The sequence below is a fragment of the Scyliorhinus torazame genome, chromosome 18 (assembly GCF_047496885.1).
Source record: "Scyliorhinus torazame isolate Kashiwa2021f chromosome 18, sScyTor2.1, whole genome shotgun sequence".
In the NCBI taxonomy this organism is placed as follows: Eukaryota; Metazoa; Chordata; class Chondrichthyes; order Carcharhiniformes; family Scyliorhinidae; genus Scyliorhinus; species Scyliorhinus torazame.
This window is the reverse complement of record NC_092724.1, coordinates 28,358,104-28,382,753: the sequence shown is the minus strand read 5'-3', so window position 1 is coordinate 28,382,753 and position 24,650 is coordinate 28,358,104. Positions and strand designations below refer to the sequence as shown.

The 24,650-nt window shown below is 40.0% G+C and overlaps 1 protein-coding gene across 6 annotated transcripts in view; it reads right to left on the bottom strand.

Moving 5' to 3' along the window:
- dot1l (DOT1-like histone H3K79 methyltransferase) overlaps positions 1 to 24,650 on the bottom strand; it is a 123,190-nt gene continuing 98,540 nt past the window's right edge. For 2 of the 6 annotated variants that reach the window (XM_072482456.1, XM_072482455.1), the window contains 4 exons: positions 15,645 to 15,730; positions 12,849 to 13,367; positions 5,136 to 5,748; positions 1 to 4,348 (listed from right to left, as the gene is read on the bottom strand). In XM_072482456.1, the coding sequence (XP_072338557.1) occupies positions 5,165 to 5,748; positions 12,849 to 13,367; positions 15,645 to 15,730 (1,189 nt within the window). In that variant the 3' untranslated portion in view covers positions 1 to 4,348; positions 5,136 to 5,164. The remainder of the gene's footprint in view (positions 4,349 to 5,135; positions 5,749 to 12,848; positions 13,368 to 15,644; positions 15,731 to 24,650) is intronic. The other 4 variants (XM_072482457.1, XM_072482460.1, XM_072482459.1 and 1 more) reach the window with 4 other exon arrangements.

Sequence of the window (24,650 nt, the reverse complement as noted above, 5' to 3'; positions counted from 1 at the left end):
TTATATATTTAGGAATACACAGCTTTATTAAAAAGCAAAAGAAACCTTCAAAAGCATAATTTCTTGGCAAAGCAAACACCAGACAAAATTCAAGAATAATTTGGGGGTAAAATGTCAAAAATGCCAGACCAAAGAAAATTTATTCCTCCAAAAAAAAAAAAAAACATTTTAGTAGTAGTTGCAACTGAAACTGGATTTACAGTACTTTAGAAAAAGGTGGAATGGCAGAAAACAATAAAGAGCAGTTCCACTATAACATTACATACAAATAAAACATAACAGATCTTTAGACTGCTTGCCATTTAACCTTCACAAATTTCACAAAATGTAATAAGCACTAGGCAACTGTAGTCACAAAAACATCCCTTTCCCTACCACACGGTATATGCACCAAGCCTACATTATGAAAAATTTGAAAAAGTCAACTGAATCAGCTGTCAACGTGAACATCTAGTAATATTTCAAATTCTATAGCCATGCCAAAATAGTCACAAGCCAATTCTTGAGCAATATCAGCTTCTCATCTGTACATATTGAACAAATTTTCGATATTTAGAGATTTTAAATAACCACAGATTTTATTTCCTTAACATTGTGTTTATTTAGGACAGCTTTTTTTCTTCCACACCAAGCAGCATTGTACAATACAAGCTACAGCCACAAAAAGACAGACTGCATGGTACAAGTGCAAAGAATATCTGATTCATCCTCCACTTGCGTATTTAAAGATAACATCCATCTTACACGGGATAATATGTAGCCTTCTAATCAAATACGACAAAGTGATCCAAAGCTCAACTTTGCGGGGAGTCCAGAGGAAAATCATTTAAAAGTTCAGATTCTTCCACCTTACAACTAAGTTTTCAGTTCAATACTGTTAAATTACCAGTCCGAACATCGGTTTGCAATTGTTTTAGGGATAGTATGTGCCTGAAATAACGAAGGGTCTAAACACTATATTGTATTCCCCTTTATCATATTCCACAGTCACAGCACAATTCATGTTTATGGAATTTATTGCATTTTTAATTTGTATTAACAGGTTAATTTCAGATAACCCCAACACCTATGCAATCTCAACTCACAGGCTAACTTGATTTAAATGAATTTATAAAATTTTATGACATGAATTTAGATAGGTGTACATACATTGTTTAAATGCTCATTCAGGATACAGTGCGATGAGAATTAAAATACATTTGTATCTCAAATGTTTTTCCTAACATAAGCATTTTTAAAATGTAAAACCATGTTCAAATACCCCAAGTGCAGTTGGGGGAAGTGAAAGATGCACAAAATATAATTAATATCTAAAATCCAGCAAATGATGGACATTATCTTTCAGTGCTGAAAATCATCTGCGTCTGGTGATGATTCAGAGACACTTGGAAAAGGGTTGTTCCCTTTTTACAGACTAGTAAAGTGTACAATTTAGTTACAAACAGAAAAAAAGTCTTCCAAAGTATTTGGGAATACTCAAGAAAATTAGGTAATAGCTTCTAATATATCTCAGGCATTTTGGTTATATATATATATTTATATATTTTAAAGTAATAGTATTACTTTGTACAGAAGATTTTCCTTACAGTAAACTGAACTTGATAAATAGTGTACAGATCACAATAGATGTTCAATTATTATGGGGCAATCTAATTTACAGTTTCTGCATGATAGAGGTACCCCTGGTGGATTGTACAAATTGATTTTGACTGCTTTCGAAAAGCAGTTTCTTTAATTACTATAAACCAACATACAATGACATAAATGCACCTTTTTTTCTATTAAGTTATATGGCTCAGTTTTCACAGCATGTAATTACACCTCAATCTACCTCTAAATTTAAGGCTACTTATGAGAACATCCTGCCACTGTTTGATGTTTTACTCAGTTACTGGTGAGCTATCTACCATGTACTAGAATGAATTTTGTCACGAAATGAAGTCAAATTATAATTGACTTGTCATCTTCCTATGCTTCCATGAAATTTCTGGTCGAATGTAATACCCAAAATAATCAATCTGCAGTCAACACCACTGGACCCTACAAAGTAGGTTCAATGGGACTGAAATCCAAATTAACACCAAATTTGACTTCTTGCAGTTTTAGTGTATTTCAATAGAACAGTACTCTGAATTTTATTTTACTTGTTGCACCTCAAAAACAGAGTTTACAATACCTAATAACTATTGCATCTGTACCAGTAATAGACTAAAGGTCTAATTTTAGTCAACTATTTCCTAGTTCAATTACCCTCTCAGCTATTTCAATAAAGAAATCATAAAAATTGCATTCCAATAATCTTTCTTTACAAGATCTCATGATGCATTTTATGGGGTGTTGCCCAGGAATATATCAGAATACAGAAAGGGAAGTACAATTCTCTACAGTACCACATTATGGTATTTTAAACTTGAATAAATATTAGTTTCAAGTAAAGGTCAAAACATTAACATGACTAAGCACTGAAGCTGGTGACCAGTCAGTGGAACGTGTCCAATCAATGTTTGCACTTGAACATCTACCACTTTAAACTATACTGTGCATTATGTAGCACTGAACGAGTAGGAAACGTGTCACTATTTTAACGCTAGTCATGCATGAATGATGCATGCACATTGGAGGACCATCAAGCTCAACTTTTCAAGAACTTCTGTTCTCCCATACTGTAAAAAGCCAACATTTCTGCTCACTTTTACAAGCTTTCATTTTATTACAATTACTCAGTCACAAACTCAAAATTCCCACATAGCCACTACTAAAACTTCACATCCCAAAAGCAAACACAAAAAAAGTAATTCACTCGGGTAAAATACAAGTTTTAAACTGCAATGTGGTTTCAAAACAGTCAGTAGAACCCAAGAATAAATCTTCTTGCCCCCCCTCCCATCTCTCCCCATTCATTCTATAGGTTATTTATTCACTTAACATGCTGGATAATGTTTTTGAAAAAAGATATATGAGCCCCTGTGTGCTGCACTGCAATAAATGCACGACACGTGAATCAGCTCCACCTAGAAACAAACAGCACAATTCTTTGCTGGTCTAAGAGCCTTTAAGTCACCCTCAGTTACTTATTTAATCATTTCATTATAAGTTACAAAAACGCTTGGCATTGGTCTTACTGCAGTTTGGTTAGTGAGTATAATTACGTAAAAAATTACTGCAATTTCTTCGCTTCAGACCTTTTAAAAAAAAAACATAGCTCTTTTAAATAATTTGATAAAATAAAAATAAAAATTCAGCTTCAAGCACAATCCAATGTTGAATTCATTAACCAGAAAGTTTAACTTTTGTTAAGGATATTAAAAAACTTGAGGTACTTTTTAAAACTGGATTATTAAAGATGTCCTGCCTTGAATGTATAAAACTTTGTGAAAAAGAAATTTTTAAAATACATTTTTTAAAATGACCTACAGTCTATGAAATCCCATTTCATTTTAAATTTTAGTCTTCCTTTTCACATTTTGCTCTCTTGGGTAGTTTATACATAATACATATTTCTTGAACAAAAATGTGTAGAAAATGGTCAAAATTTACACTTCATTGTATACTAAGTTTACCAGAAAATCAATGTGCTATTGCTTACAATTAAAATTACACAGCAATAATTCAAATGTATAATAAATCTTTATCTAATGGTATTAGATTTCATTGTTTGAACTGCGATTTACAATGCTATAAAACACCATTAAATTAATGAGTAAAAGACAGTGATGACAATATTTTTCTGTGTTATCATGAACGATCACTCAACATACAAAAAAACCAGAGACAAAAAGACCAGAGACAATCAGTGGAAGAGAAGAGCAGGATTGTACTTGTATAAAGTAAACTGAAGAAGGCTGAGCAACATTTGCATCAAGTACCAAACTGTTAACAAGTGACGCCAAATATTACAAGGATATCACTTGTTGCAGAGAAGCTGGTCTCAGCTAACAATTTAGTTTTCAACCTTTCAGAATAATAAGCACCAGGGATCAGAACCCACAGAGGCACAGTTTGTGATGGTTAAAATAGCACCAACAGCAGGCTAACAAATGAATGCTGGTGTGCGCTGCACTTCACACTTCAAAGCCTCTCTAGGCTTTCTGGAACAATGACTAGTCTCAATCACTTGGAAGAAAGATAAATAGTTTCTAAAACACCATACAACAGGAGCCATTTTTTGTTTGCAGCAACACTAAAACCAATTCACAGTAAAATGTATTTGTTTTTATTTTCCAGTAGTAAAGAAGCAAAACAATGTTTGCAGGCCACTCAAGCACCTTTTGTTTGATGGAAGTGGATGAAGTTGGTCCACATCGTCCTTGCATAGGTCACATTGTTTTGAGGTAGAATTCCTAATTACCTAGAGATAAAAGGGGAAAAGTACATCATCTACCTTCTATTAATAACAGCACCATACTTCAGCTTCAAAAACAAAATCATAGAATTGTTAGGCAAAGGAGAAAGAAATTCCCCATTCGCCTTTAAGCATCAACAATAGTAAATTCCATTCAACAGGTTGATACAGATTAACACTTATTCACATCCCAGGTGTAAATGTAATACTAGCTGAACAGCAAAATATCAACTATTTTTAATTTTAATGATAAAACCTCCACTAAAAGGCATCAATATCGCAGAAGATAGTTCTCCATAATAATCAGGTTGCAATCCTGGATTTTTCAGTGTTATGTTGATCATAATGCTGGTATATTATTGTTGGAAAAGTGGAATACCATGAATGCTGGAAATGTGAAACAAAAAATGCTACAAATACTCAGCAAGGTCAGGCAGCATCTTTGGCAAGAGAAACGGAGTTGATGTTTCAGGTCTGTGACTTTGCCAAGGTTTTGCTGAAAGGGCACAAATCGGAAACGTTACTTCTGTTTCTCTTATTGTTAGAACTTTGCTGAGAACCGGATAGCTGCTTTTAAAAAATTGAGAGGTATCTGTATTTCTGATTTGAAGCACATACTCTGCACAAAGAAAAATAAAACATTACTAAGCCATAAATGGGATATTCTAGATATTTTAATATTGCAAAATTATTTAGTTTAAACACCCCTAGAGTTTGCATTTCATCAAGATGTCTCACACATATCTGTACACATTCTGATAAATTTTAACCTTGCACATTTTTCTAACCTTACCTTATAAGACTGATAAAGTACGCAAGTTCTTATCGAGGCTTAACCCCAGAGAAATGTGTAGCATAAGGAGACTGCATGCCAAGTGTGACCCACATTGCAGATGTATTTGAGCTTGACTGAGGGATGAGAGGTGCTGATTGAGCAAGCGCTGAACGTGGCAAAGGTGGGTGGTGCACTGTGAAGGAAGGGTGAGAAGCTTTGGGCTGCAAAGATGCAAGCTTCATGGCTAATGCAGTGTTAGCAGATTGAAGCGAAGCAGTTGAAGAGGAGCAAGAAATGGATGAAGACAGGTATCCTTCACTAACAGTGGACATATTACGAAGAGAAAGTTCAGAACTATTTGAATTTAACAGTGGAGGGGGTGGCGGTAAGGAAATATTGGGGGGAGACGTGTTAAGCACAGACGGTGTAGGTGCTCGGGTAAGGTAGGGGGCCACTCTGCTCTCAGTGGAAGGTAACGTACTGGAAGTAACAGAAAGAAATGAATGGGAAGTAGAAGGAACAGCCTGTAGTGGGTTAAAGCTTAACATCGTGCTACTAGATACTGGAACATTGCTGAAATTGGCTCCAAACTGATGAGAAGAGACTGAAGGCACCACATGGTTAAAAATACCTGAAATAGGAGAGAAAAAAACAGCTCAAAGATTTTTGTCTAGCAGGAAGCAAAGCATCAATACAGCAAAGCCCATACCTTGTTTCAGCAAGCACAGTAAAAGCAACAAAGAGAAAATAAATTTATAAAAAAGCAAAACAATTCAGGTTACCCAAAGCATAGCAATGCTCCTTTTCAGTCAGCTTTTAGTGTATCTAAAAGAAATATACTTTTATATAAAAATACAAAAGTAAACAATACTTTAAAGGATATTACCAACCATGCACTTGGTTTTGCTCCCTCCTCCCATCCACCAAATTTTTCCCTGCTTCCCAAATTAGTTGTTGGGGTGCACCTACATCAGGACGTTTATTACACTGTTCAACCATGGAAAACAACAGAGAGACAGATCCCTAATCTCACCAGATAACCACATGCATGCACTGACCAGAAAGGGGCCCCTGAAGATCTTAATCCCTCAGCAGCTCCTGAAGATCATAATCCCTCAGCTCAGAAATCAAATCCTGCGCACCCAGTTAGTTTGCCTGGCTGTGCTCTAGCTCTTCCTTTAACCGTGAGCCTTTATCTCTGTGAATCAGTTCGGAATAATTTTCCAACACCTTGTGCATTCCAGCAAGTCCAGTCTATCCAAAATGTTATTTAAACATCAGAGTTAAATTGCACTGTCAATGTATTTTGGGGCGTTTCATAAAATTGCTTACTTTGAATTGTAGTAACGTGCTCTAAAATGCTAGTATTACAAAGGTAAAATCAAACCAAATGCCATTTACTACTTAGTTGTGTTTTTAGATTATTCAATTGACCACGTGAAAGGCCTTAGAGGAATTCAAGCATGCATTGAACATAACATAAATCAATTTTTTTGGTAAGGTATAATAACCCAGTGACTATATGCACCGTTTAATTCTTCATCAGTAATCATAGAACCCCCACAGTGCAGAGACCACTCGGCCCATCGTGTCTGCACTGGCCCTTGCTCCGATAGAACACCTTACCTATCCCCTACTCTTATCCCTGTAACCCCACCTAACCTTTGGACAATATTAGCATGTCCAATTCACCTAACCTGCACATCTTTGGACTGTGGGAGGAAACCAGAGCACCCGGAGGAAACCTACACAGACACGGGGAGAAAGTGCAAATTCCATAGGCAGTCACAAGGTCGGAATCGCCTGATATCTTTTGCTTTCAGTTGTGTTGAAATGATGTATGCTTTTAGTGTGAAATTTTCACTATCATCCACTTGTCCTTCCAATGTTCTTCTTCCAATGTTCTTGAGGTTAATTTTCAAAGCACAAATGAGGGGACCATCCAGCACATCCTTGCTTAGAAATTTTGAATCCGTCACATTATCTAACGACCCCTTCATTCACGATTTTGTTTTCACTATCCTACTTTATGGACAGTTTCAGGTACTGATCAGTATTTGCTTCAAGCATATTTGTCTCCATTTACCTTTGACCAACATCTGTGAACTTTGTCCTGCAAGCTCCAAGGAGTTGACACTTGGTAGCTCTTCCTTTGTTAACAGAATCCTGCTGTTGTAGATTAAAAGCCATGTCGAAGTGGATGCCTTGTGACTAGGCAGCCAGCTAATGACATTTCAAACCATTTCAAGTTGGAACTGAGAGTCTGAAGATCAGAAAGAATTTGAATCCCCTTTTGGGATCACACAAAAGTGTTCACTTCTTAAGCAGAATGCTTTGTGGGGCTTGGATGAACTGAACAGATAACACAATGGCCCAGAGGAAATCTGCCCCGTCTACAGAATTGGAGACCTTGTATTAATCGGCAGCATTGTCAATTCTTTATCCTGTATCTTTTGATGTACAGAGGGTGGGATAGGCAAAGTGCTGGATTCAAAGAAGTGGCAAGTTTCTTCTCCATCTTCGCTGTTGCTGGTTCAAATGTCGAGTACATTGCAATCTAAGGAGCCAATCCAAGAATAATTTTTGTCGTAGAGTTAGTCAGATAGACCTTCCAAGCCCTATTTCAGGAGGCCGTAAACGATGCAAAAATATAATTGGGTTTCTCTCTCTCTTTCCTCTTTCAGGCGGCAGAATCATTACAAATTGCTCAAGTATTTTTCAGGATATGGAGTAGGTTAAAAATGGAAGTTCTCCTAAGTTCCGCTCTAAAACTTAGAAGAGCTGGCTGAAAAATAAACTGTAGCAAGGGCATCAATGCAAATTATTTGGTAGACATCACGTTAACATTGCTCAAAGTTTGATTTGTAACTGTGAAGTACTGAAGCCAGAAAAGACTGATGCTGACACTCAGTACTCAGATTTTAGCGTCAACCCCCCCCCCCCCCCCCCCCACCCAAAAGACAGAATTTGGACACCACTGTTGGTTGCAATGCTCAAATACAACCCTGGTTATTGATGCTAGAGGTGAAACTGCAATGCGGAATAAACCTTTGAAAGCCAAGGTTCAGTGGCACAAGATTACATGGAACCAGTTTTAGTAGCCCACAACCTAGTGACAATTTCTTGTTCTGTCCTCTTAAGCACTGCTCTTGGGAGGATGGCCTCCTAGAATGTTTTTTTAAAAACTATAATGCCATGCCGTCCGACTTGTACTTTGATGGTCGAGTGCGCAAGCATTTGTCATGCCCATCAACACTTTTTGTAGAATGTGATGACTGATCACTTAAACTTGATGTGGTACAATTTCATGACATCAAACTTTTTTTTGAATGCAAGCTCCAACATTGAATTCAGGTTCTTTCATTCAATTGCTGAAGAACCTGAAGACACATTCCAATAAGCTAAGATTGGTATTAAAAAGCCTGGATCAGCTGCTATGAGTAAGGCATGTCAAGCACATTGCCAGTGTGATCCAATACAGTGATTAGTTTAGTAGATCATCCACACGAAGAATGGCAATGGTAATTCACAGTAAACAGCATGCTTCTTCACAGACAATAGTCAGTATAAAAAGGTTTCGAGGTTTTGGGAGAATATCTTGGTGTTTAACTCTACTCTTGGATACTTGCCTGTATCACACAGGCTTATTCCAAGGTTCTGGAGATGCTTGTTTACAGCTGTGTTAAAGAAACCCAAGTGATTGGTTTCCCCACTACCCCCATGTTCTCCAGAAGTTTCCTTTTTTCTCTGCGTTTGCTGTTCACATCTTGATAGTTCACCTAAATGTCAGTAACTAAGTGTATGAAATAATGAACCCAATTTCATAACTATAAATTCATGAAATAGGCGGTTTCTAATAGTCACCTTCATAGTTCATCATTTTCTTTCCACTACTATTAGATAAGGCACAGTTTGTGACTGACTTTTGGTCTAAAACCACAACTACAAGTAAGGATGTAGGCAAAGGTTATTTCAAAAACCTGCCACAAAGTGGCAGTGGGATCGATGGTCTGAGTTGGCTCAATAATAATAGGTCTCTTGACCTTAGCATTATTACTTTATGTACTTTCAACAAATAAACCCTCTCTGAGAAAATATTTACAATTGCAAGCCATAAAAAAGACTTGCATTTATACAGCGCTTTTCATAACCTTACAAGCACTTTACAGCCAATTAAGTACTTATCAAAATATAGCTACTGTTATAAATGTAGGAAACACAGCTTGTCAGTAAAATTCCATAAAGTCCAGCCTTATTCCAGGAAACTCCAGTGAAGTGTTACTTTATATTTCACAAAGAGCATAAGATGTATTTGGAGGCCTTTTGACCCATCCGATTTTCAACTAAAAATAAAACACCCATTATCCCACCAACACAGCTTCCCCAGCCCGTGACTCATTCTTGCCTCTTATGGAAGTCACTACATACACATCCTTGGCCTTAGAAAAATAAACAACCTCGAAGAGGGAAAGAAAAACCCCACAAAATCATTGATTCACTTCTTATTACTCCCCAAAATCAAAATATCATAAACATATCTCCCAACCCACAAAATGGTACAAACAAACTGACCCCAGACATTGATCAATGGTGTTTTACAACTACCCCCCAATCGCTGTTCAAGGACCTGAATAATTTAAAGGAATTGAACATTCCTCCTCCCACCCTCATGGACATACCTTAGGAAGGCAAAATATTATGCATGTTCGATTCTACAATTATTTTTACTCGTATACATTCAGAGGAATCGAATGCCAAATAGACAAAAATCAAGTATTTATGACATACAAAATGGATGAAAAAAAAAAAAACATCGGTGCCAAACACCACTTTCCTCATTTGAATGTTTATCTAGGTTTACAGCTAGGAAAATAATTTTGTATATGGTCACCTACATGAAAGTCTGTTGACATTTTTGGCACTGATGTTTCACTAACAGAGCATTGTCCAAGATAAAAACTCGAACAGGCCATAAATCATTGTGTTTGTGAAAGATAAAACGGACAAATCTCATCATCTTGGAACAAACAAAGGTAGACTATCCACAAATCCGAAAACCGAACTCATACAAAAACTGCACTTTTTAAACCTCATCGACCTTTGGGGTGGGAAGTCTCTGACCTGAACCGACATCAACCGCACCAGACCTTTACTAATCAGTAATCGTTCTTTTCTAACCATTTATTTACTTTGGTCTCCAACTAGCCTAGGCCATTGTAATGTAAGTAGGTCAAGGCCTACATGCAGCATCCGAAAATCAAAATTATCTAAAGTCCGAAACATAATTGGCCCCGAGAGTTGGATAAAGAACGCTCAAACTGTATTATAAGCCCACTCAACAAAATTAATTGCCAAAAAGTGTAGAAGCAGTGCACGATATTGTGTCAATGTGAGATAAAGATGGATTGTAGCCCATTTGCAACAGCAATGTGACTATCTGCCAGTCACTGAAGGCTTTTTGAAAATAATTCTGCTTGGCATGACACTTGGGTTTTCTGAATGACAGCAATTTAAAGGATTACAAAGAAATAGAATTCTAATATTTAGATGTATGATTAATACATTATTTTCAATAGCAATCAGAATAGACTGTGCAAATCTCAAAACCAGGTCCCAGTTTTGATCATCAATATTTAGATGCATTACTACTGCTAACATTATGGAAATCTTAAATGTCTGCTCTCTTGGTTTTAAATCTATATTTGTTTTTTCTTGTCACTTTGGTATAAATATTTTTTCCCACAAGAAATTCCAAAATTCAAATTTCTGGATGAAAAAAGAACTGGTCTTATTGTAATTACATTCTCCACAATTGATAGTGCTACACCAACTTTGTTTTAAAGTTCCCAGTTTCTGCAGCCACACTGCAAAGAAATCTGATGGTGCGAGCAAATTTGTAGTTTCAAACGTTACCTTGCCCTCTTCTCCAGCACCATCACCCTCCTGCCTGAGGGAAACAATTTTTTTTTGTGGGGGGGGGAAAAGAGTTAAAAGGACGTTAAATGCTTAAATATAGAGAACACATCAACATGTCGTGCACTTTCTGATATTTCTTTCCCCAACTGTGAAATATTGGTGTATCAAGAGTCCCGCTGTGGGGAGATGGGCCACCAAATTAAATCAGACCCTTGATGCAAGATTAATTGCTACAGCATGGGTTTGCTTTGGAAAGCTATTAATGGCTACTTGAGGCTTGATAACGCTATCCTGGAACAATAGCTGAAAGAATTATTATCTTTATTGTCACAAGTAGGCTTACATTAAGACTGCAATGAAGGTACTGTGAAAAGCCCCTAGTCGCCACAGTCCGGCGCCTGATTGGGTACACTGAGGGAGAATTCAGAATGTCCAATTCACCGAACAGCACGTCTTTCAGGACTTGTGGGAGGAAACCAGAGCACCCGGAGGAAACCCACGCAAACACGGAGAACGTGCAAACTCCGCACAGACCGTGACCCAAGCCGGGAACCGAACCTGGGACCCTGGAATTGTGAAGCAACAGTGCTACCCACTCTGCTACCATGCAAGTATGATTTTATTAAGCAATCTTTGGTCTAGTAACATGCAAGTCAATGCCTGCAGAAATGCATAACTCAATGTTCTAGTCCTTCAAGAAACAAAGGACACAAAGAAAATAAATAATTAGCAAATTAAAATTGCATCATAACAAATGTACTGTAACCTGGGATTCACAAGACTCCCATCAGTTAAAATATAGGGTGTTAAATTATAGCATACACTGGAAACTGGATATCAATGTTGATTACATTGGCCTTTCTGATCAGATATTAATTCAGATGAAACCTTCCTCTACCTGCCAATATCCTAAAGAAAATTAATTTGACAATTTCAATCCATATGGAGTTACTCGAACAAACTGTCCCTCGTTGTGCATAACATCATAGAAAGTGGACTAATAAAGGGAAATGTCTCCATGATCACAATTCATTCAAGCACTCAGTTTACCAGACAGTAGACGGCGCTCTTGTGAGTGGCAAATGGTCATGTCAGAGTGGATAAAATGTTTATGGAATAAGGTAAGAAAGCTTTGAACTGAAAGTATCTTCCTGCGATTCCAAGTACTGCTTACATTTAAATAGATTTCAGTTTATTAAACATTTTAATATTCTGACAAAATTCCTAGGCTTTCTTTGAATTTCTTTAAAATACAAGTCCCCCTTTCTAGATGCAGCACACTGCTTTTAATTGCAGTACCCTCGGGCGTACCCACCTCCTGCAGTCCCACCAGCAATACCAGTAACGGAGAAACTTAGCAACGGTGTAAGAGTGTCACCCCAACACCAGCAGCTGTAACAGGAACTATGTTTGCATCAATTGGTGTTGATCCAAAAAAAGACAGCCACACTGTTGGCCGCAGAATGGAGTTTGAGTTTCCCTGCAATCACATTGAGTGCTGTGATCCTGTGGTAAGCAGACCAGGAAAAGAACCTGCAACAGAATGGTGCGACCCACAGAATGGTGCAATTGTGACTGAATCGAACATAGTGCATGATTAGTTGTGGGTAACCGCTTTCTGAAAGATGGCAGCTAGAATATTTTTAGTCACCCAGTATTCCTCCCAACGGGACTGTGGCCACTGAAATTAAAGAAAAGGTTTCGGCTAGTTAACATTTCCTACTCTCTATGTGATTTGTTCATCTCCATATTAAATAGCATTGCATTTTCTCCATTTGGCCTCCAAGTAATTTACTCCTCCTGCGTTTTCTTTACCTTTGACCCCTGACTTGCTCAGCTCATCGCCCTTTGCACCAGTCAACCCATCTGGTTGCTTCTTGTTTGAAGAGAGATTTGAGTCAATACTGGAGTCAGCTTTGTTCCTGGCCAGCTGATACAGTGCACTGGAATTCAGCCCCACCACCTCTGAAGTCTTAAGAGCTAAACAAGCACCTTCATTATAATCATGTAAACTGATATCTGCTGATCGTCCAGAACTGTAATTAAAAGTGATCGGCGAGGCTGCATGACAACCATTTTCTTCCACCGAGACTGGGGTGGTGGTGTGTTTCCTCTGATGGGATCCCATTTTAGCATCACTGACTGAATGTTCACCTGTAATAGGCCTGGTGCCAAAAGGAGACGCTTGGCATAAAGCAGATGCGGATTGGGATGCGTTGTCTGAGTTCTTGGTCAAATTGGTATCAGATATTGGAGAGAAAGTGGATTTCCATTTACTGCTGTTGTCTGAAGTGCTGGAACCGAGTCCTTGCTTCCGTATCGATAAACTTCCACCTACAAAGATTTAAAAACAGCGCAAGAAGAAACTGGGAGTGAAAGAAACGATACAAATTTAACCTCACTTTCAAGTTAGCTTTGAATCAGTAAAACATAAGTAGTAAGAATTTGGGGGGTGTGTTGGTGCTAAATTTAATAGAACAATATCATAACCCAATGCACGTCATATTTTTGCATTAAACTGATCCAAGGCTAAAAGAAACTCTTGGAAGTAAAACAAAGAGAGCGAGACATGCAAAAGGTACACATGATGGAAACATAAAGACTCCATGATTAAGTAATATTAATAGAGTAAGATTTACAAAGCCAGAAATCATCAAGGATAAATAGATTAACCGTGAATCACAACATAGATTAGAGAGACCAGTTCGCCGTGAATCACAACATAGATTAGAGAGACCAGTTCGCATATTTGCGCTCATTCATTCAGAAGGGACATAAACGCACTCCCTTTACTTCTCCTCCTCGCACATATGGATTGAATGGCTAAGCAGATTCAAGGGGCTGAATGGCCTACTCCTGTACCCGTTTCTTTTGTTCCTTCACCATCCCCCAAAATATTTACTTTCAGCATTCCAAGTGTTGAATACTCTTTGTTTAAAGTACTTCATGACAAATATTTGAAACTGTACCAGTATTGGCCTATTCTAGTTTAGCATTGGTTTGTGGTCTCAGTTTAACCTAAATTACTAAAAATACTCCAAGTTTCTCTAATCTTCCCTTGCAATTTAATAATTTGATCCTACTCTGCTTTGCCCAGCTTCCATTCTTGAATGGTTTACTTGTCTTCAAGAAAAGTTGAATACTCATGGTAGAGTCACTGTACATGGTCCAATTTATACTTTGCCGATCAAGCAATGCTCGATGTTGTTGCTACACAGTAAAATTCAGTCTCAAATCTACAATTGTCCCAGGTCCCATTCAGCTTAACCTTCAGCTTTTAATCAAATCTATGTCATGTGTTCATTTGACCCTCATTTTCATTCAAATGTGTAGTAGCTTTTCACTTTTGTATTCAAACATATTTGGCATTGTTCCATCCTGAAATTGTGTTTGATCAAATAACGGTCTGTCCCAATCCACATCCTCCAAATGTATCGCTCCTCCAGAGTTTGATATCTGCAAATTTAAATGTTTTTTGGTGGATTTATTTAATCCAAGCAATCATTAGTCGGTTCTGTAGTGCTGATCCCTGGTGTACTCAGCTCCTGCTCCAACCAATATTACCTTCTCTGTCTTCCATCAGTACTCATTCTTTCAGCCAACCTTTTACTCACAAGCAAATATTACATGAAATTTCCCTACTTTTAGTCTCAGTAACTACCTTTTGGAGAAAAGGCTATTGGAAAATCTAAGCACAGCATGTCTTCGTTTAACATTGTTTCATTTTAATGTTGGCATGTTAACGGGGCCTTTAATCTTGTTGAATGTCGCTAAATTTATTTTGACGTAATTTCCACATGACCTGATTGGCACATTTTGGAGCAGTCTCTCCTCAACCTGCAAGCTGTGGCTTTTCCAGCAGCCTTCACCCCTCCCCCTAAACCTCCCGAGCTGTGGGCACTCTCAATCCTGACCCACCCTCTTGCCAAACCTCCCGCTCCCCCTGCTCACCATTTTCCTATCCAAGTCTTGCAGAGCTGATCCAAAGCCCCAATGTTATGGAGGTATGAGTGCAAAAGTGCCGAACTGGCACTGCTACCTAGTTTTTAAATGACAGACTAAGCTACTTCGGCTTTACTGCTCTTCCCTCGTGTCCTCCTCAATGTCAGGGTTCAGTAAAGGGGAGCGGCAAGAGGGAGCATTTAAATAAGGGGGGGGAAACAAGAGATGTCACAATGTGCGGGGGCAGGGGAAAAACTTGCGGGGGGGGGGGGGGGGGGGGAAAAAGAGGTCACAACTTGTTGATGGGGGGCAAAAGAGAGAGGACACAACTGGAGTGGGTGGGGTGGTGGAACAGAGACCACAATTCCGAGGGTTGAAGACGGGGAGGATTGAGAATGGCGAGGGTCCGCACAGACCAGCAAGATCAGGGAGGTGGTTGTTCTGATTCCAAATGTTGATAAACTTGCTTCTGACTTCTGAAGTAAATGGGAGTATGGGAAATAGGACGAAGTGGAAGGAAAGGCAAACTTGACTCAGTCTTGTAATTCTAAAATATGTTCACTGCTGTATGCCTCACACTCAGTTCCGCTATGGGATATGGGGAATTGCTGATAAATACATTTTTGAAACATTTATTTCAATTTGATTGCAAATCCACAACTTTCTTACCTTGATCATTTTCTCTGCAAATGGTGGGAATTTCTTTACTTTCGATTGACACAGTGCACTGATTTTGTGTCATTTTTCTTTCAATCCTAAAAAAAAACAACCAGAATTAACTCTCTTGACTCTGTGTTGACAAGAATGATAAGTAATGGGTTTGTATGGACCACTAATTGAAGGAGGACTAGTTAAGTAAGCCTCAGTTGCTGAGACAAACCTCAAAGCAAGGAACTCCATTGTAGCGAAGAGCAGGTCCTTTGAATTGGGAATTTAACCAACAGCTGCAGAAAAAAAAATACCTTGAAAATAGGAACATTTGACAAATCAGAGTCGTCCTCAGTTAGTGCAATAAGGCCACTTTAACTAAATTGCACTGGTATTTTTTAAAAATATAGTTTAAAATAACACAGCCACTTCATCTGTCAAAACAATTGATTAGCTTTAGCTGCAACATTTTACTGTAGACGAGATTCATATTTGGGCCTGTCTTTGGGCAGGACAATTTGTAGAAAATACTGCAAACTATCAATTTGAGTTTGTTCATCTGACTAAAGGCAGCGCAGAACAGATAGCACATTTAGTATGCTGGATATTTTCTCTTAAAAAGACCACAAGACCTTTTCATTGAGACAACTCAATGCTGGGAATGGTGGCAAGTATTAGCATGCTGCCTCTCAACGCCAGGGACTCGGATTCAATTACAGCCTCGGGTGATTGCCTGTGTGGAGTTTGCATGTTCTCCCAGTGTCTGCGTGGGTGTCATCTGGGTGTTCTGGTTTCCACCCATAATCCAAAAATGTGCAGTTTAGGTGGATTGACCATGCTAAATTGTCCTGTAGTGTCCAGAGATGTGTAAATTCGTTGGGATTACAGGGATAGAGTAGGGGACTGGCCCTAGGTAGGATGCTCTTTCAGAGAGGTTCGGTGCAGACTCGATCGGCCGAAATGCCCCATCCCGGATGGTAGGGAAGACTAGCCTAATAAACCCAACGTTAACCACTCCAAAGCAAGACATTCCATCTTCCAACAACCGGCCATGTGAACACATTTCTTCGAACCACTCTCCTTACTGAATGGCCATTTTGCATCGAGGCCCCTGAGCAGTGACTCATTATCCACCACAAAAAGTTAACATTTTAAAAGTCTTCAGCAAAATTTCTTAGCCTTCTTGTTCCAGGGCAACTCCAGTTTCAAGTCTCTACTCATGACAATGGGTTCCCACATCCTGGCTTCATTCTTTCGTGGTTTTAACTATCTGCTTACATATTTTAAGGGAATTTTGTATTTGGGATTTCGGTCCCTGTTCATTTACACTGTACAAATGTCCATCGTATATGTATTTCCTAATCTTTCTACCATCTGTTTGACTGCTCTGTTAACCTGTTCTGCTCAGTTTGCCAAATTTCCTACCATTGTCTCTTCTACAAATTTAAAAGATGGCACTACCAAATTCAAATCATCTATCCAAATAGACAGGGAAAACAAAAGTGGCTTGAGCACTGACCCCTGGGGTACAACACTTCCGAACTTTTCTAGTCAAAGCATGTGCAAACAGGAAATGTTTGATCCATTATGCTACATTTCCTCTTGCAGGATAGACTGGTTTCATTTCATAAAAGGAGACCATTTGGCTCATCGAGTCTGCATCGACCCTCTGAAAAAGCACCCTACCTAGGCCCACTCCCCACCCTGACCCCATAACCCCACCTAATCTGCACATCTTTGGACACTAAAGGAGAATTTAGCATGGCCAACCCATCAAACCTGTTCATCTTTCAACAATGGTAGGAAACCGGACCACCCAGAGAAAACCCACGCAGACATGGGGAGAAAATGCAAACTCCACACAGTTACCTGGCACTGTGAGGCTAACCACTGTGCCGCCAAAACTTTCCTCCAACTCCACAACAAAACACAACTGCAATTTAAAAAAAAAATCAAATGATGCACTGACTTGAGAACTACATACAGAATTTGAAATTGCTTTCAAAGATAAGAATATGGGAGATACCACAAACAAAGCTTATTCATTCAAATTTAACAGTGTTTTACTGAAGTAGAACCCGGGACAGAAAAATTTGCAGGCAAGCATGAAGTACTGCGATGGACTATAATGTTGTCATTCAGTGATGCAAACAATTTCTTTGTAACTGCTTTAAAAATAACTCCTCTGCAATTAGTCTATGATATAGTAACTGCCCGATAGACTGGGCTCTAACTAATTTTCCTGTCAGAGACAGAAATGATTAATTCTACTGTTTACTCCAGGAACTTTTAATTGGAATGTGTAAACTAATCTTTTGTTGCCACGAGAAAAAAATACTGGAAACTTCTGGTTGTCACAATGTTTGGGAGATGGTGATGTAGCTCTGGGGACCTGGATTCGAATCCAACCAGGCCAAATGGTGAAATTTAAATACAATAAAAATCTGGAATTCAAAGTCTAATGATATCGCTCTCTTGTGGGGACCATGAATTTGATTCAATTTGAATTGGTTTTTGGAGCAGGCAAGGAGATGGATTAGGGGTTGCCCCTGTGAGAGCTCTGGCTTTGTAACACTGACCAAGGGATTTAAAAAAAAAGTCTAATGATGACCATGAAACCAGTGTCGTAAAAACCCATCTCGTTCACTCATGTGCTTTAGGCAAATAAATCTGCCATCTTTACCTGGTCTGGCTTACATGTGACCGCAGATCCACAGTAATGTGGCTGACTCTTTTAACTACCCTCTGAAATGGCTAAGCTAGCCACTCAGTTCAAGGGCAATTAGGGATGAGCAATAAATGAAGGCCCTGCCAGCGACACCCACATCCCATGAGTGAATTAAACAGAAGTTGAAAGGTGAAATGCTTTTGAGCAATAATGGCCTGCAGAAATGAGGAGTTGAAAACTGTTATATATTCATGTTTGTTCCTGGTTTGAACAAGGTCACTTTAAGAGTCCGAACACTTGATGTATTGATAATGTCATTGGCAGTTTGGGTGGGCTAAGTCAGTCTATCTTTTACAGCCTTTTGAATAAACACCTTTCCAATACAGCTCTTGTTTGTTTGTACCTTCATGGTCTGCAAGCCTGTATTTTAAAAATAGCACAAAGAAAACTGGCGACGAGGTGGTTGATCCACACTGCAAACACTGAAAATGAACTGCAGAAATGCAGTTGAGGAAGTAAAATAATCAATCCACTCTGCAACCACCCAAAAAGATAAAAACATCACTATACCAAAGCTGGCAATGGAAGAGTGCCGAATAATAGCAGCAACCATCGAAGGGACTGAAATTTAAACAAAGATTTTGGTGAAAACAGCATCAAAAAAAGCTTTCCAATACTCTGCCTGCAAAATTGTGGAACAGTGCTCCCTCTACTGGGAGTAGCAAGTAAATAACCTGCAACAATTAATTGAGAGCTGGGGGAGTTTTGCAATAAACTTGGCAAAACATGGAAAGGAACAGGCTGAGCTCAGGGTTACCTTGTTTGAAATTAAATAAAAGAAACAAGGTAGTGCTAAGCAATTATGCTTATGCAAGCCTTCCCAAAGTAAAAATGGAGGAGGGTTTTGGCACCGTGGGATTGTACGATGAAACTACCGAATCCTGGAGTTCATACACTGAAAGATCTAACTTTGTCCGCACAAACAAAATTTTGGCGGACATAATGTCCCAATCGTCTTGAGCATGCTTTTTGGGGGTGGGTTGCAGAGATATCGCAGGGCCATTTCTCATAAGAACCCTTGGTCATCGCCAAGAGTTTCAGGTTCCATAAACTTAAACAGCAAGGTGGTGAATCAATCACACAATACTTAGCTACTTTAAAGAAATTAGCTGAAATATGAATTTGGAGATGTCTTGAACAACACCATTAGATACAAACTAGTGTGTGATTTAAGCAGCGAAGCTATCCAGAAAAGGCTGCTAGCAGAAAGCAACTTAACCCTAAAGAAGGCTTTAGAAATCGCGATCTTCATGGAATTAGCAAGAAGCCCAACAATTGTGACCATTAAAATCCATAAAATGTCAGCTGAGATCAGAATACAGATACACGTTCAAAATTGCCACCAATGAACAAAAAAATGCTCACGCAGCAAGCAGCACACTGATGATGCAAAATAAATTACTTGTGTTAAAAAGTAGCACATCAAACATGCATGTTAGAGAAGAAAACAACAAGAATTATAAAGAGCAATGACTTCGGTGACGCAATGTGAGGGAAGATGCACACTAGGTGGTGAGTTGGTTCCTGCTGGAAACCTGGCATTTCCACCCTTTTTCCCAGTGCCATGTGCCTTTAATTCCACAGAAAAATCCTGAAATTTTGCAATGCAGAGGTCTCTCTTCTCCGAGATGCCCAAGAGTGGCAAAGCCAAAAAAGAACTGGCCCGAATGTCATCAACTGACTCGGGGATCAACTGGAGGGAAGATGACTGACGCAGCTGCTTCTCCAACCACTCCCCTAATGGCTGAAGCTCTCACAAAAATGTTGGCGATTGAGTTCCATAAATACTGACAAAGCTCGTTGGCGGATCTTACAAGATCAATTGAGGAGGGCTTGGCCTCCATTCTTGAAATCACCAGCAAAACCGTCAAATGTTGTCATAATTAAGGGCATGGAGACGGCATTGTCAGACCATAGTGATAGGCTCACTTCCCTGGAGTCCGGCTTTGCTTCTGAGGTTGAAGTTAACAGAACACTAATAGCTAAGCTGAATGACCTGGAGATCAGATCCAGTAGGCAGAATGTTCATATTGTGGGGTTACCGGAGGGGATCGATGGCCATACCCCTACTCAGTATTTCTCGGACCTGTACCACAAGATAGTGGGCGAGGATGTACTTCCATCTCCCCCCAGAATTAGTCCAGGTCCATTGCTTGCTTCGACCTAAGCCTCGCTCTGGAGATCCTCCTTGTGCGGTGATCACAAGATTTCAGAGTTTCAAAGAGGAGTTGGTTCTTTGATAGGCAAGGGAATTCCGGGATTTTAAGTGGGAAGGCCATGCTATTATGCTGTAGTAGCACGGTAGCACAGTGGTTTAGCACTGTGGCTCCAGAGAGCCAGGGTCCAAGGTTCGATTCCCGGCTTGGGTCACTGTCTGTGCGTAGTCTGCACATTCTCCCCGTGTCTGCGCGAGTTTCCTCCCACAGGTCCCGAAAGGTGTACTGTTAGGTAATTTGGATATTCTGAATTCTTCTTCCCCGGGTGTACCCGGACAGGTGCCGGAATGTGGCGACTAGGGGCTTTTCACAGTAACTTCATTGCAATGTAAGCCTACTTGTGATAATAAAGATTATTATGAATGCGGACCCAGTGAAGAAAAGGGCAGCTTTTAATCGAGTGGAGCCCATCCTGTACAAGAGTGGAGTCAAGTTTGGGATGGTTTATCCGGCTCACCTTCAAGTAACGTTCTGAGAAAAAAAACACTTTTGTGACTGACGGGAGGTGCTGTCACCTTTGTCTAAAAGCACAAGTTGTGTTCTGTTTAATTTGATACATGGTTCGGTGTACGGGCACTTCGTATTTCGCTTATGTTCATTGGTTGGGCGTATTCTTGATGCCCTTAATTATATTTGAGAGATTTCAGCTTTGTTCCTTAGATTAACCTATTTTCCCCGTTTTCATTACTATCATATGGTGCGACCTTTAGTCGCCAGCGTAGCATTGTAAGTCTTTACTTCCCAGTTGGGGGTCTCCCTGCTAACAAAGGTATGTTAGTTAACGGGAGTGGTATTAGAGGGGTTTCTGCAGCTCACAACAATGGTCTTTAAATGAGCTTAAGAGTTTGTGTCTAGTTAGTGGTTTTTAGGGGTGGGGCATGGTGGGTTTTAGTTTTAGGTTGCTGACGGTGTCTGATGGTCTCATTGTTGAGTCATCTGGTTTGGCTCGGTGGCCACCTTGGGTGGATCTTCTTGCTTGGTGTTAGCCGTGTTCCTGTTTTACTGTCTCTCCTTGGGAATGGCTGACTCCGATTTAACAGGTGGTGGAAGACCTCCAGTCCAACAGATTAGCTGGAACGTTAGGGGTTTGAATGGCCCTGTGAAATGGTTGAGAACATTTTCTTCGCAGGAAACTTATTTACGCATTGAAGATCAGATCAGGTACTCAAAAGGTTGAGTCAGGCAGGTTTTCCGGGGGGGGGGGGGGGGGGGGGGGGGGGGGCCTTGCCAATCCACCTAACCTGCACATCTTTGGATTGTGGGGTCGAAACACGCAAACACGGGAAGAATGTGCAAACTCCACACAGAGTGACCCAGAGCCGGGATCGAACCTGGGACCTTGGCGCCATGAGGCAGCAGGGCTAACCCATCAATTGTCATTTCTGACCACAACCCACACCTTTTTGATCTGTTGCTGGAGTTCAGCCCCACCCAAAATCCACCCTGGAGGTTGGAAACTACTTTGCTGGCCAACTAAAATATTTTGCGAGCACCTACCCACCTTATTAAATGACTACATCAAATTAAATAAGTCTAACTCAATCTCCACTTCCACGCTCTGGGAGGCTCTTGAGGCCATCCTTAGGAGGGGAAATGATTTCTTATAGTGCATATGTGCGAAAGGTGAGTAAGTTGGAGCAGCAGAGGCTTGTGGACTCCATGTTAGAGGTGGATCACCTGTAATCGTTTGATCCTACTCCAGAGCTGTACACAAGCAGAAAAGGTTGCAGACCCAGTTTGAGCTATTGGCCACTAATAAGGCTGTGCGTCAGATACAGCACTCCAGGGGTACTTTTTATGAATACGGGAGAAGGCCAGTCGTCTTCTGGCTCACCAACGTAAACATCAAGCAGCCTCCTGTGAGATCCCCCAGATACCCAACGCGGGTGGCAACTTTGTTTCCACCCTTATCCAGGTCAATGCAGCTTTTCAGTCCTATTCCTGTGACTTGTATAAATCTGGGCTTCCCGTGGGCAAGTCGAGTATGTCTTGATTTTCTGGACAGCTTGCCCATCCCAACTGTTGAAGCAGACATGAGTTGTGAGTTGAACTCCTCGTTACACCTTGACGAGATTTTGAAATGCATTGGGCTGATAAGGCCTTTGTCCTGGATGGCTTTCCGATCAAATTTTACAAGAAGTTCTCAGAACAGCTGGCACCCTTGATATCAGTTATGTTTAATGACCCCCTATCCCTATGCCTCCGACCCTTACTCAAGCCTCTATTTCCTTAGTCCTTAAGAGGGTCTCATACCCATCCATCTCGCTTTTAATCGTGAATATTCAGCTGCTTGCTAAGATTCTGGCCCTTCGGTTGGAGCCTTACCCTCCAGGTATAATTTCGAAGGATCAAACAGGCTTTGTGAAGGGCTGCCAATTATCAGCAAATATAAGTCGCCTTTCAAATTATGCTCTTTTCTCCCTCTCCTGCACCTGAGCCAGAGCTGTTCATATCTCTCGATGCTGCTAAAGCATTTGACAGGGCGCAATGGGACTATTTATTTGAGATACTAGAGAGATTTGGATTCGGCCACAAATTTGCCTCTTGGATCCGTTTGTTATACAATGCCAGTATTGTTATTGGGGGGCAGGATGGCCCACAATTGGGCCTCACCACAGATTGAATTATTCAAGCCTGATCAATGTCTGAAAGGACCTAGAGGTGGAACGACCTTCCTCTATCTTTGGATTCAAACAACAAAACTGAACATTCTCCCTAGGTTTTTATTTCTCTTTCAACGCCTCTCCATTTTCCACCCGAAATACTTTTTTATTAAGATTAGTAAATTGACATCAGCTTTTATTTGGGCGGTTAAAAATCCCAGAATTTGCAGTGTTCAGAAGCTCCAGAGGGCTATTCCCTCCCAAAGGTATTATTTTATTTTATTTACGGGCGGCTAATATCCCCCCAAGAAAGTGTTATTGCGGATTAGCGATCCCAGTTCAATCTGGGGCCTAATGGAGGTTCACTCTTGCACTACATTCACTCTCCTTACCATAGTTACTGCACCATTTCAGTTTTCTCCTGCTAGATTCTCCTTGAACCCAGTGGTGGTCTCCTCTTTTTATCAGTTTTGACAACATTTGAAACTTTCTCTCCACATCTTCACTGGCCCCTATCTGCAACAATCAATTTTTCTTACAGGCTGGACTCAACATTTAACTCAAGAAATTGAAGGGTCTTGAGCACTTTGGCGATTTGTTCATGGAGGGGACGTTTGCTAGTTTTAGAGAATTAGTGGACAAATTTCAGCTTCCCAATTCGTCTTTTTTGCTATTTTCAAGTTCACAATTTCTCATACTGCTTTCCCTTCCTCTGGCTCCACCTTCTTGCTGAAGAGGATTCTATCCTCGGTTCAGCCTGGTAGAGGGTCTATCTCAGACCTACATGGCCACATTCTCTCGTCCAATCCTTCCCCTCCGCGAGGGCAAAGGCAAAATGGGAAGTGTGAACTGGGCCATATACTTACTAGCGAGATTTGGAGAGAGGCCCTTGACATCCCCATGTGCCCGGTTGAGCCCGATTCATTTCAAGGTGCTACATAGGATGCACCTGAACAAGACAAAGATGAGTGAATTTTTTCTAAATGTTAAGAACAGATGTGATCGCCGTTCGCTTATCCCAGCTGATTTAGGCTTCCTTTTTTAGCACCATGTCAGAGATACTCAATTCCATGTCCGCTGGTAGCCATATTTGGGGTTTGGGGATTCACCTGCTGTTCACTCTGGGGTAGAGGTGGGCGTTGTTGCCTTTGCCTCACTGATAGCCTGGAGGCGGATACTGCTTTGTTGGAGATCTCTTGTTCCGCCCAGTGCCTCTAGCTGGTTGGAGGATTTAAGGCCCTTCTTGCACTTAGAGAAAATTAAATTCACCATCATGGGTCCAATGGATTCTGAGATGGCAACCGTTCACTTCCTTTTTCAAAGATCTGGACACCGTGAGCTATTAAGGGTTTTAAGTATAGCGTTAAAGGTAGTTACACTTTGTCTTTGTTTGTCATATTTGTATTCTTGTGTTTTGGTTGATTGTTTGTTAATATGTAAAACTTTAATAAACATACTTTTTTAAAAAAAATGACAAATG